The following is a 13318-nucleotide window of genomic DNA, read 5'->3' on the forward strand; positions in this document are numbered from 1 at the left end:
TAGAGTCATATTTAACTAGTAAGATAGGGAGCATATAAGGATTGTAAGCAGATAATACTTAGGGGAAGGCATATCTTATAGATCTACTATAAGAGATAGATAATAGTAGGCAGACTACTATAGACTCTAGAAGAAGCAGTATAACGATACCGACATTATAATAGGAAGAACAAGCTAAACCGCTAATAGCTATTCTCTCTATTGACAAATATAGAGCACTACAATTAGAGTAGTAAGTTAAGATAGGAGAAATCGCTAGCATTACCATAGACGGAACCAAGTTCGTATACTATTAGAAAACCAAGAGACGAGACAAGACTAGGGAAGTACTAAAGGAATATAAAGGACACCTAACATTCGAACCGAAATATCTAGAAGGACTACTAGAATATAGCCTATAGGATTACAAGATCAAGCTTAAGGAAGGAGCACGATTAAAGTTCTTTAAGATCTATTATATAAGCTAGACTTAGAATAAAGAACTTGAGCGATATTTAGAGGAGAACCTTTAAAGAGGATATATCTGCCTATTAATATCGCTAGTAGGCTACCTAGTCCTATTTATGCTTAAGACGGAAAGCTACGGTTATATATCGACTATTGGCAACTTAACAAACAGACTATGAAAAACCGATACCTATTACCGCCAATCTTACGGCTCCGAGATTAGTTAGCAGGAGCCTAATATTTTACACGTCTTGACTTACCATCGGCCTATAACTATATATAGATCAAAGAAGGCGACAAGTGGAAAACGGCCTTTAAGATACCCTATAGCTACTACGAATACCTTGTCATGTTATTCAGACTTACAAACGCGCTAGCAACGTTCCAAGCCCTAATTGATTAAGCTATCTGACCCTTTCTCGACAAATTTACGGTATATTATCTTAATAATATACTTATCTTCTCTAAGACGATAGACGAACATTAGAAGTATGTAAAAGTAGTGTTAGATACGCTATATGTATATAAACTATTAGTTAATAAAGAAAAGAGCAAATTTTATATTAAGAAAATGGTATTTTCAGGATATAAAATATCCCTAGGATAAATTCAGATAGAACCTTCAAAGGTTAAAGCTATTAAGAATTAGCTACAACCGACATTAGTTACGGAAGTATAAAGCTTTATCAGATTTACAAACTTCTACCGAATGTTTATTAGGAACTTTAGAGCGATTATATAACCTTTATACGAACTTATAAAGAAGAACGCTAAATTCCAATAGAAAGAATAGCACAAGTAAGTATTTATATAGATCCGCGACGCCATTACTAAAGATCTAATACTAGTATTACCAAATCCTAAGAAGCTATTTGAGGTAGAAACGGACGCTTTAGACTACGCCATCGGAGGACAATTAGGATAACAAGATAAACAAGGAAAGCTATATCCTATAGCCTTCTTTTTAAAGAAGCTTGATAGACTATATCTTAATTATCCGATCTATAACAAGGAACTACTTACGATTATTAAAGCTTTTAAGAAATAGCGACTATACCTTAGCGGTATAATTAAACTAGTATAAGTATATATAGACTACAAGAATTTATAATACTTTATGATAACAAAGGAGCTTAACAGACGACAAATATAATAAGTAGAATTCCTCATGGAATTTAACTTTAAGATCCGTTACAAGAAGGGCAAAGAGAACATATAAGCAGATATCTTAAGCTAATAAACGAATCATATAGAAAGACGAATAGAAATAATACTACCGTTACTTAAAGAACGAATGGATAGAATACTATATTACGAAACGTAGATACCTATAGAAGATAATCTACTTAACTTGTTCCTAGAATGTTATATAATCTTTCGAGAAGAAAGGATTAACGAGATATAGTATTAAGCAGTACCTAGACTAGTAATACCTAACGGAGTAGAAGAAAGAGATAGGAAACTTTAGTACTAAGGCAAAGTATATATCTATAATAGGGATCAATAGCTATAAATGATTCGAGAACTCTACGAGTCGAAACTCGGAGAATATAAAGGAGTCATGAAGACTGTCGTATAAGTCAGGAAATACTACGACTTTCCATAGTTAATAGTACAAGTTAAGGAAGTCGTATAGAACTATAATATTTATAATCGAAGCAAACGGCACGATATAAGCTGTATAGGCTACTTTAGCCACTGCTAATAGCTAACAAACTATAGAGTTTAGTTATAATAGACTTTATTACAAAGCTACTAGAATCTAAGGACATGGCTATAGGAGTAATCTACGATAGTATTCTCACTATAGTAAATTACCTAACTAAATAGGTATACTTCTTTCCCTATAAGGAGTCCTAGATAGCTAAACAGCTAGCAGATATAATCTATTAGCAAGTTACATTAGTATATGCTTGGCTACAAGAATAGATCATTGATAGAGACACCAAGTTTGTATCGAAGTTCTAGCAAGCGTTAATGTAACGATTAGGCATTAATAGCAAGCTGTCAATAGTATACTACCTATAGACTAACAGACAAACAGAGCGACTAAACTAAGTTATTAAGTAATACCTCTACTCTTACATTAACTACTAGCAAGATGACTAGGTTATACTATTACTAATAGTATAACTCGCTTATAATATAACACTAATGGAAACGACTAAAGTTATACCGTTCTTCGCGAACTACGGATATAAAGCAGACCTTAGGCAAGGACTAGAGGTCATAGTGCCGAGAGCAGCAGTCAAAGCAGAACAAATATATATATTATATAAAAAGCTTAAAAAGGAACTCGAGTTTATCAAGACTAGAATAAAGAACTACTATAATAAACATAAGCTCGAAGGACCTTGCCTAGAGAGGGGAGACAAAGTCTACCTAATTATATAAAACTTATAAACCAAATGACTAAGCACGAAGCTAGACTTTAAAAAGGTTAGACCTTTTATTATCAAAGAACAAATTTCGACATCTAACTACCGACTATCATTACTATTATCTATATAACTATAGATAGATGTTTTTTATATTTCACTTCTCGAACTAGTACCAAAGAACGCTAAGGTTGCTATATATATTGAAGTAGAGGACGAAGAGAAAGAATAGGACGTCAAAGAAATTCTAGATTTATATACTATTAATAGGGAACTATAGTATCTAGTTAAATGGCTTAATTCTAGACTAGAAGATAACTTATAGGAACCTATTAAGAACCTAAACTACTCTAAGAAATTAGAACAGTTCTACTAGTAGAACCTAGATTAACTAAAGGAAAACCTAGGACAGAACTAAAGATAATGCCCTAGTTAATAGTATTAATAGTATTATTAATCTCTAACAAGGGTATAATAAGCGCCTCTTGCTACTCTTGCCGCTTAACTGCCTCTAACTCGTCTAAGGTCGATAGACTACGTGCTACTATATTAGTACCTTTTTCTACTAAAAACTCCTTCTGCTAACGAAGATACTAGAGCCGTATAAGCTTTTCGGATAACTTACGCTAGGCTTCTTCTAGATAGTATTAGGATTTATCTAGCTTAAGTTTGGCACGACGTTTAGTATCCTTAATATAATGCTACTCCTAGAGAATACGATCTACTAGAATAAATATTAGGAATTATACTTAAAAACAAAAAAAAAGGAAGACGAGCTTATAGGAAAAAAGTAGGATGCTAGAGCCATCGTAAGAACAACCTTAACAAATATAGGCCTTGTAATGCTTTATATATATAATCATTTTACAGATAAGGCCTTATAATATATACTAAGAGCAAGGTATAATGATAAAACCGTTCTTAGCAATATTCTAAGCAAGGGACGCATAGTAATGTATAGAAAGCAACTTCCATTTCTCTATCGGCATTTTATTAACATAGTAACTATAACGTAGAAATAGGAAGAATATAATACTTATAAGCAAAGGGTATTAGCACTATTTGAAACGGCCTAAGAGGGCTTTTAGATCAAAAGCCTTAAAGGAGGGGCATCATGTCACGGATAAGTATATAGACAGCCTAGCAGGCTATAGCTAGGACGTAAGACATTCTAATAGCTAATCACTTGACAGACCAATCAGAAGATTATTACCGCTAAGACTAAGGTCTTCACTAGTGATAATAATATGTCACTATCGATAACACGGAATTATAGAGTAAAAGGAGAAATAGTACTAGTAATAACTATTAAAGAGGGACAGACAATTATATATATATAGCTAGCTAGTCACTCGTTAGGTAGACTCTAAGAATTTACTAATAGTAATAATTATAATCACAGTACTTATACTAAGTATTGCTAATTACTGTGAGAGACAACTCTAGTGTTGTTATGAACCCTTTGGCTTTACCGAATCCCTTAGACGACCTGCCTACTTGTCCTGCTCAATCTACCTTTGTCTAAACCCTTTTAGAAGAAGTCTGAGTTAGGTTCGTTATAGGAAGGTCGTTGTACTTACTTTGACAAACTTAGGATCTTCTACCTTAACAAACGTTCTAGGTAAAAGGAACTTCTTATCATTAACTAAGTAGGTTACGCTATATAAGTCTAGTAAAGTACTTTCTAAAAGTAGATAACACTATAGAGTAATTATACTAAATGCCCTATAGTAAGTTAAGAGCTTATTAAGTAGTTAAGGGCTAATAATTAATATATTAAGGGAACTAGGGTATCCTACCCCTAACTACCTAGAATAGGATAGCTCTCCCTACTTAGCAATAAGTTAGCTTTTCAGTCTAGCCTACTTCGGCTTGTCAAGCTCCTAGCAAATCCTCTTATACTCCTTATCTAAAAGGTATAAGCGTTACTTATTACCGTAGATAGCTTGCTTAAGCGTGTGGTAGTCTACTAGATCCCATAGATATCTTAGACGCTTATAGGGACATCTCGTATTACACTACTAACCGCTATAAGAGTCTCTATACAAGTCTCTACCTCTCTCCTTACCACTCTTCTAAGCTATAGGAAGTATTAGCGTATAAGTTATTAAGAAGATTCTATACTTCTGAGAGACTCTAGGTTATATGTCGTTATTAATTAGGATCTCGGCTATCGTGACAAGGGTACTAAGCTCCGGAAGTGGCTATCCTATGCTATTAGCGAGCTTGATTTCTATCCTCTTGTTCGCTACCTAGGTTGGCAGGATATATATAGCGATAGTATTAAGAAAGGTATAAAGTCCTTGTACGCCCTATACTTCTAGGATATCGTATTAGATAGCTTGCTAGAAGGCAATATTAAAGTTACGAATCTAGTGCTACGGATTAACTCCTGAACGCTTGGCTACGTCAAGACTAGTTATATATTATGCTGTAACCATTATATAGAGCGTTACAACGGATAGTATAAGCATAGAGCGAAGTACCTAGATGATCCCCCTAATAAGGTTGATATCCTTCTTCCTACGCGCTTTTATAGCTTTATGAAGTTTAGGATCTACAGTATACACCAGCTAGCGTTATAGTTATCCTATCCGCTTACTAACGTCTATAGCATACACGATATCTTTATAAAAGGAGTCTTATAGTTATACGAATTCGGCTATAACGGCTACATTAGAAGGTATCAAATCTATAGATATCGAGGGTAATAATCCTTCTATAAGTTGCTCCTAGGAAGCTAGGATGAGGTTATCTCTAGCTTGCTTACAGGTTAGGCACTACGGAACTTCCAGATCTGGCTCGCAGTCGCCGTCAGGATCGACAAATCCCTATATACCGGCAAACTCAGCCTACGACTACAGTTCGATATACCACAAGTTCCAGGAACTAGGCCCTGTAAGGCGCGTAGAAGTCTTGACTGGGATCTCGGATATAATGGACGCGTCGTCGAAAGCGTATTGAAGCAGGGTAAGAGAGTTCGTAATAGAAGAAGCTATTACTGATATTGAAGATATGTCGGTAGAGGAGTAGTCAAGGCGCCGGGCTCATAACTGCCGAACGCAGTAGGAGCTCCGGGAGCGTTGAAAGCAGTGTCTGTAGTGGGTGGCTGTACGAAGGAGATAGTGCCTTGTTGAACTATCTACAAAGGAGACAAAACGAGTGGTATTTATAGACAAAGGGACTGGCCAATGCGTTGAACAGCCTCATATAGCTGTGGCAAACGCGTGGCTAATACGCTTGGAAGCTCCATAGCTTCCGACACCAACCGTTTCACGCCCTATCAAAGACTGACAACTGCCGCACGCGACCCAGCAAGGACCAACCGCAACACCTGCCGTGAGATGGAACGAGAACAGCTTCCAATCATCATCAGAGGCGTTCGGGACGAAGACATCCCGGCCATCACTGAAATATACCACGATGTTGTCACCAACTCTACCGCCACATACGAGGTTGACCCCCCGACCGTTTCGGTGATGAGAGACAGGCTGTCGGCGCTCAGGGAAGCCGGATTCCCCTGCTTGGTCGCAGCATCATCATCATCGTCATCATCACCCGACACCGGGTCGAGGGGGATCCTGGGCTACGCCTACGCGAGCGCGTTCCGTCCGCGACCGGGATATCGCTTCACGGTGGAGAACTCGGTGTATGTGGCGCCCGACGCCAGAGCCCGCGGCGTGGGCCGCCACTTGATGCAGGCTCTCGTCAAGGAGTGCGAGCGTCTCGGCTTCCGCCAGATGGTGGCCGTCATTGGGGACGGCGGCCCTTCCAACCCCTCGGTCCTGTTCCACGAGAAGCTCGGGTTCACCGTCTCGGGGGTGCTGAAGAGTTCCGGGTACAAGTTTGGGAGGTGGCTGGATACGGTGTTTATGCAGCTCGCCATCGGCGACGGTGCTGAGAGCCCGCCCGATCCCGCTTCGCTGCCAGAACAAAGACGTAAAAATTAGAGATCATTAAGAGGTGTGATCGGGGGAGGGGATAGAAGGGGCGTCGAACTGCAATCCTCCCTCGGTTTTCATCTGACTTTTCGATTTGGACCGTCGAGCGAAGTCTGTTTTCCGTAATAATAGACAGTCCTCGAATATTAGGTCTATTCCTGCCAACCCGTCAGATAATTACGTCAGATACTAAAGCGTGTTCTATTACGGAGCAGAATCAGTCAACACGCTTGCCATTCAGCTTCACTTCGTCCCGGACAAGCTATTGACGGTGATAGGATTCAGGGGTCTGCGCCTGGCTTTCTCGTCGGCGCTGGCATGAGCAAGTTAGATTCTGACTTGTCGCGACTGCGCCGAGGAAATTGAGCATTGCTAGGATGGAGAGTGATAAAGTAGCGCCTCGAGCGGAGGACGAAAGTACCGTACTGCTGTCCGTCCCGCTTGGGTTACAGCCGTCCTCATCCTCATCTTGAATTAGACGAACCCACGATAGGACAGAGGGAACAGTGAACAGGCCCGAACACAGGACGATGACCAAGGCTTTCGATACGAACCTCAGTGAGAGGTACTTGGGTGTGAGAGCATGTCATTACCTGCTCTATTTGTATGTACATACAAAACAGGGCAGGTAGCAATAAAAGGCCGAGCTCAACTTCGCACGTTATTTATAACTTACATACTGTGTAGTAAGTATGTATAAGCACATACTGACGCACTCTCGTGCATGGTGGCAAGTGGCCACTACGGACGGTATTGGCTCGTGGAGGGGAAGATGCCGGTGAGCAATCTCGGCGTTGGGCGTTGCAACAGCCTGATTGCAACGCCAGCCAGACCCTACAGGAGCTGGACCGGGACGCCGAGCCAGCCACTCGGGTAGTCGATTGGATAGTGAGACAACACAGCCTATCGCACTTGCCGGCCAACACAAATTCCGGGTATGTCAGTTAGTTCGTTAGTTACCTATTATAGTTTGTGTGCACTGCTTTCTCCAGAGCGAGGAGCATGACCGTCGGTTGGTCCCAGTCGTCCGGTGGTGCTCCTTCAACCGCTCGGTCCCTTAATCTTTCTCCGAAGTCCGATCGGCTAGCCGTCTTCTAATTACCTCAGGTGCCTAGGTAACAAGTATCATCGGACTCGGCGTCTAATTACTCTCTCGGTGAAGAACAATGATAGATAACAGCAGCAACAAACAAGAAAGTTCACAAACGGCAAAGCACTGTCCCGAGGAGAGTAACCAAAGTTGCTACTCACGATTGCTGCTCACGATGTTACGAGCCAAGCGGAGTTCAGCTGGGTCAACCATCACTGGCTGCCGTGGTTCCTCCCCCCGGACTCATACAACCATACACAGTAATTATGGAGTATTGAGAGTGAACCACTGGAGAGACCCTTCTGGACCCAACCGGGACTTGGCATGGGAGATAATTAACTACCGGGTTCCACCTCCACTTCCGACTCAATTCTCCGGTTCTGGTCCCGCGTTGTTGCTGCGGAGAACCCTTGCCAGCATATCGAGACCCCATCTCTCCCTCCTTGGGGTGGTACTGTATGTAGTCCGTACATACGTTGCACACACTGCACTACACAGTAGTGTACGGAGTACTGTATGGACATAATTATGAACAATACGGAATGCATCTTGGTAGTTGACTTTCCCATGTCAGTCCGTAAAACACTATATTGCACACGGGGACTTTTACACTACACTACATCCCCTAGTTCTAGTTAACTACATAATAGTGCCCGGAATCCAGTGGCTTCCTGCCGTGCCGCCCGCTTCTTGGTCTCCCCGGTCGTGACGCCCTTGGCCTTGCCTCCCCCGCATTCTCAACGCTCTCGGCAAAGGCTTGGCGGCCCCGATGCTGAACTCTTTTGCCAAAAGTGAGCGGCCCAGGAACGGCCCCAAAAGATATCTGCCGAGTTCTGACCATCTGCAGCCTGCTGTGCGGCAACCACAAACAACCGGGTGTCCGGGATTGTTCTCCTAGCTAAGCATCAGTGCGTTACCTACCTGCATGTAGCGCGGTAAATTGAATGTGTAATTAGTGACCATGTATATACAGTAGTTCAGTCGATGGCAGCGTAGCCTTCCCCTGCTCCCCATCTCCCTCACCGCCGAGAGCTACCGCCCGGCCCCAGCCCCCCCCCCCCCCTTTTTTTGCCAACCATTTTCCCTGCAATTGTCCTCCCTTGAACCATAGTTATTTGCCCTCCCACCCCCCCGCCCCGCGGCGGTTATACTCTGCCGGTGCTTGCAACATTGCCGCTATTTGGTTTAGCCCCCATTTGTTTCCTTCCCCCATCAAAGCAACCTCGCAGGGCCAAGCGTAGCAAAGAACAAGGAGGGTGCGGGGGTAGGGTTCGGGACCGAGTAATGGGTCCCCTGTGCTGTCATTGCTGAACTCGGGTCTTTACCTTGTATACCACCACGTGTAGCATCTCTAGTTCCGTGTCCTAAAAATGCTTGACCTCCCCACCGGGCCTGCCGGTCCTGGTCCCCTTTCGGTCCATTCTGACATTGTTTGGTGCTCCTTGTGTGTACACTAGTCGTGGCGGTTGTTGTGGCTCTTATTCGTTGGTGAGAGAACCTCTAATTACGCGGATCCCCAACTGTCTATTCTTGCTTTCCCCTTTCACTGCCACGCCTATTGACCAGTTCACACGGGGGCACCCTAAGCACCATCGCTCGCCATGTCGGACAGCGGGGAGAAGGAGATTGGTACGTGATTTCCCCCAATACGGCGGAATGCCAAAATGAAGAAGAAGAAGGAGAAGAAGAACAAGAGGAGGAGGAGGAGGAAGAGATGGTAAACTCACTGCTGACCTTCAATTATTCTTTCCGTGTCAACAGCGGCTCAACAAATTGAGCAGTCCCGGGTCGACTCGACGAAAGAGGCCGAGTACTCGGACGCCAGCGTGGCCGACTCGGAGCTCGAGTGGACCGAGGAGGAGGAGCGGGCGATCCGGCGCAAGATCGATCGGCACACGGTGCCGCTGGTGACGGTGCTATACATGCTGTGCTTCCTCGACCGCATCAACATCGGCAATGCCAGCATCCAGGGCATGAGGGACGACCTCGACCTCGGGGGCGTGCGCCTGAACTGGGCCCTCTCCATCTTCTATATCGTCTACCTCCTCGTCGAGGTGCCGAGCAACATGATCCTCAAGCGCTTCGGCCCGCGCTTCTACCTCCCCCTCCTCGTCTGCGGCTTCGGCTTCATCTCGCTGTGCACCGCCTTCGTCCGGGACTTCGCCGGCCTCATGGTCGCCCGCGTCTTCCTCGGCCTCTTCGAGGGCGGCGCGTTCCCGGGCCTGGCCTTCTTCCTCAGCTGCTTCTACAAGCGCAACGAGCTGCTCTTCCGCATGGGCATCTACGTCTCGGCCGCCTCCATCGCCGGCGCCTTCGGCGGCCTCCTGGCCACCGGCCTCTCCAGGATCCCCGAGTGGGGGGTCGCGTCGATGCGCATCGCCCGCTGGCGCAACATCTTCTTCTTCGAAGGGCTCGTCACCATCCTGGTCGGCCTGGCCGCGCCCGTCTGGATGCCCACGACGCCCGGCGAGGCCCGGTTCCTGACGGCGCGCGAGCGCCGCATCGCCGCCGAGCGGCTCGTCCGCGAGCACAAGGCCAACCCGGTCGGCAAGGTGACCTGGCGGGACATCAAGCAGGCCGTCCTGTGCGTCCACAACTACACCTGCGCCCTCGGCTTCTTCCTCATCAACATCACCGTCCAGGGCCTCTCCGTCTTCATGCCCACCATCCTGCAGGACCTCGGCTGGACCGACACCAAGGCCCAGCTCTACTCGGTGCCTCCCTACGTCGCCGCCTGCCTGGTCGCCATCGCCATCGCCTACGCCAGCGACAAGACCCGCCAGCGCGGCGCCTGGCTCGCCGCCTTCTCCTGCATCGCCCTCACCGGCTTCGCCATCCTCCGCTGGGTCGAGAACCCCAAGCTCCGCTACATGGCCCTCTACTTTGTCACCGTCGGAGCTTTCCCCGGCGGCCCTGGCTTCCTGGCCTGGGGAATCAACGTCAGTCTCCGTTTGCCCCCCCCCCTTTTTTTTTGTCCTTTTTTGTCCTTTTTTTTTCTTTTCCTTTCTCCTCCTCTGTCCAAATGATATTATGCTGACTCCAGCCCGGTATACTAATTAATGTGTGGAGCAGAACTCGGCTGGCCCGTCGGTCCGTGCCGTGAGCTCCGGCTACATCGTGACCTTGGGCACCATCGGTGGCATCGTGGCGACGTGAGTGACCCAATATTGTCTCTCATCATTTCCTTCCCGTTGCCGAGAAAGATAAAAAAAAAGCCCCTTTCAATCACTAACCACGCATAGATGGACCTACACGCGATCCGACGCTCCCCGATATCACACCGGGCACACCATCAACCTGTGTGGTCAGATCGCCACCGTCGTCCTCGCCATCTTTGGCATCCTCTACTGCTTGTACGAAAACAGGGCGAGAGCCGCTGGAAAGAGGGACTACCGCCTCGAGGGTTTGACAGAGGAGGAGCAGGAAGCCCTTGGGAACAACCATCCGAACTTTCGGTACTGGACCTGAGGCGGCCGTTGAGCGTTCACTCAACGGTATGTCAACCGTTGATGGGCCCGGGGGGGTCTGGGACAAAATGGCCGGCCGGATTCGAAATGGACCGTATGTTTCCTCCTTTACTTCTCTGTCGGATGTGTGCTTCGTTTCGGTGGCCCTGCCTGAGAAAATTGATGTCAGCTCTTTATCTCAAGCGTTGTTCCCAGCGTCGTGCTGCGATTCATCTCACCCCTGAACGCAAAGTCGCTGGACGCGCCAATGTGCAGATGTTGCGCGGGCTGGTTCATTGCAAATGCGCCATTCATAGTCGACATTTTCTCACAGGTTCTCTCGCGGGAGGCCCGGTTCTCCGTTTTGGGACCCATCGCCCATCACAGTAGATGTTGTCACCTTTGGATCGGCAATACTCCTGCTTTAACTCGAGATACCGAGACCCCGCCCGCGGGAAACTGGAATGAAGGGGAGGCCAAACGAGATCCTGATTCCCCCCTTTCAAGGACTTGCTTCCTAGATCGAATTCGTCTCACAAAGCAGCCTCGATGTCAACTTGCCGAGTATTGAATGGCTCTTGTTTTGCTGTCCACCAAACTTGCGGCCTTTGGTTATTGGTGAGGCACTTGAAGCCCGCAAACTCGCGATGGTGGCAAGTCTTGGCATCAAAGAACGGAGAGATGATGATGGGTGATGAGTGATGACGTGAATTATGCTTGTTTCAGATCTCTTTGGGTCTCGGCCACATGTAACCTGGGTCACTCCTTTCAGAAGGTCACCACGCAGCTGAAGAAAAACCAGACTTGATGAGACCTTGGCTGCCTTCCCGTGACCTGCGACAACTTAGCACAGGTAATAATTATGGTAAAGATATAATTAAGCATAAAGCAACTCATGGTGACACCCCCTACATCGGCAGGTGAGTATTAATAAAACATCAAAGACTGCCCGGTTTAATGAAGTCTTTTTTTTTTTTTCCCTCTCTTGTCTCATTCGCCGAGTAACCTAACTACTCGAAATGGGTTCCAGCGGACCTAATATAACTAATCTGTACATTAAGCGGGCGGGCGGGGCGAGTCTGAAAACAGACAAGAACGCCGACAATGATGGCATCGCCCACTGCCCATGCAGTGTTTTAGATGCGTCTGTCGGGCTAAACCGATTCCATCAGAAATAGAGCATAGTGACAATGAGACAAGAGATAGAGAGACCCTTGCTCGATGGCCATGGCTGGGTCAAGTTGCAAGAGCGGATGCTGTTGCCCATTGTTGTTGTCGAGGGATGGACCTGGGGGGCGGGGATGATGCTGCAGGGCCCGCCCTTTAAATCACTGCTGGGTTTCCTGGTCAGAACCCATGTGCCACCCCACTGCCAGGTGCGTCAAACCCTGTTCCTTTAGTGGAGCTTAAGACCTTGATGGGAAAACCCTGCAGTTCAACGATTACAGTACGGTCTGGTCAATCGGGGAGAGTATCGACTCCCAGTAACTGATGGCAACGGTCCGTTGTTGGATGTGCTTTACGGAGTATAATATGCTGAATATACATAATAACGTGTTAGCGCATGTTCGCAAGTGCGTACGGAGTACGCTTTTTTTTTTCTTTTCCTCAAGCACTTGGACACTTATACCGACTGTCTTCCACTGCTTGGAGGTTGCCTGTTGTCTGTGATAATAAACCTACTCCGTGATTAGGGCTCTGTAGTGCATGCAGGCCGAGCGCGTTGGGTGCATCATGGGTCGCCAAGTTCACAAGCGAGACGACCATGCAGCAGGCCGAATTTGACCACACTACGGATATCTCGCGCAGCGTCGCGATCCGATGATGCAAAGATCCCTCTGAGGGCATTTCATTCGCACCCGCGCGCCAATTGGCCGCTCTTTTAAGATTTACAGTAATTACAACACTGCGGCGGGGCAACCGAGAAGAAAATCGTCGACGATTTTTTTTCACCAAGCGTTCCTACGCTGTTTCGCTTTTTTATTTTAATTTTTTTTTTCAATCTGCCCCGGCGCT

General features: G+C 46.0%; 2 protein-coding genes across 2 annotated transcripts; both read left to right on the forward strand.

The window, feature by feature from the left end:
- The first annotated feature begins 6054 nt into the window (after positions 1 to 6054).
- MYCTH_2313181 (uncharacterized protein) lies at positions 6055 to 6970 on the forward strand. Its single transcript, XM_003667341.1, has one exon. The coding sequence runs from the start codon at positions 6170 to 6172 to the stop codon at positions 6773 to 6775; it is 606 nt and encodes a 201-aa protein (XP_003667389.1). The 5' UTR covers positions 6055 to 6169; the 3' UTR covers positions 6776 to 6970.
- Positions 6971 to 9227: 2257 nt separating this feature from the next.
- On the forward strand, positions 9228 to 11447 carry MYCTH_2313184 (uncharacterized protein). The gene is made up of 4 exons (XM_003667342.1): positions 9228 to 9485; positions 9618 to 10795; positions 10929 to 11008; positions 11099 to 11447. Exons 1-4 carry the CDS (start codon positions 9458 to 9460, stop codon positions 11322 to 11324), a joined length of 1512 nt encoding a protein of 503 aa, XP_003667390.1. The 5' UTR covers positions 9228 to 9457; the 3' UTR covers positions 11325 to 11447.
- Positions 11448 to 13318: the final 1871 nt, after the last annotated feature.

Source organism: Thermothelomyces thermophilus, chromosome 7 (assembly GCF_000226095.1).
Source record: "Thermothelomyces thermophilus ATCC 42464 chromosome 7, complete sequence".
Lineage (NCBI taxonomy): Eukaryota > Fungi > Ascomycota > Sordariomycetes > Sordariales > Chaetomiaceae > Thermothelomyces > Thermothelomyces thermophilus.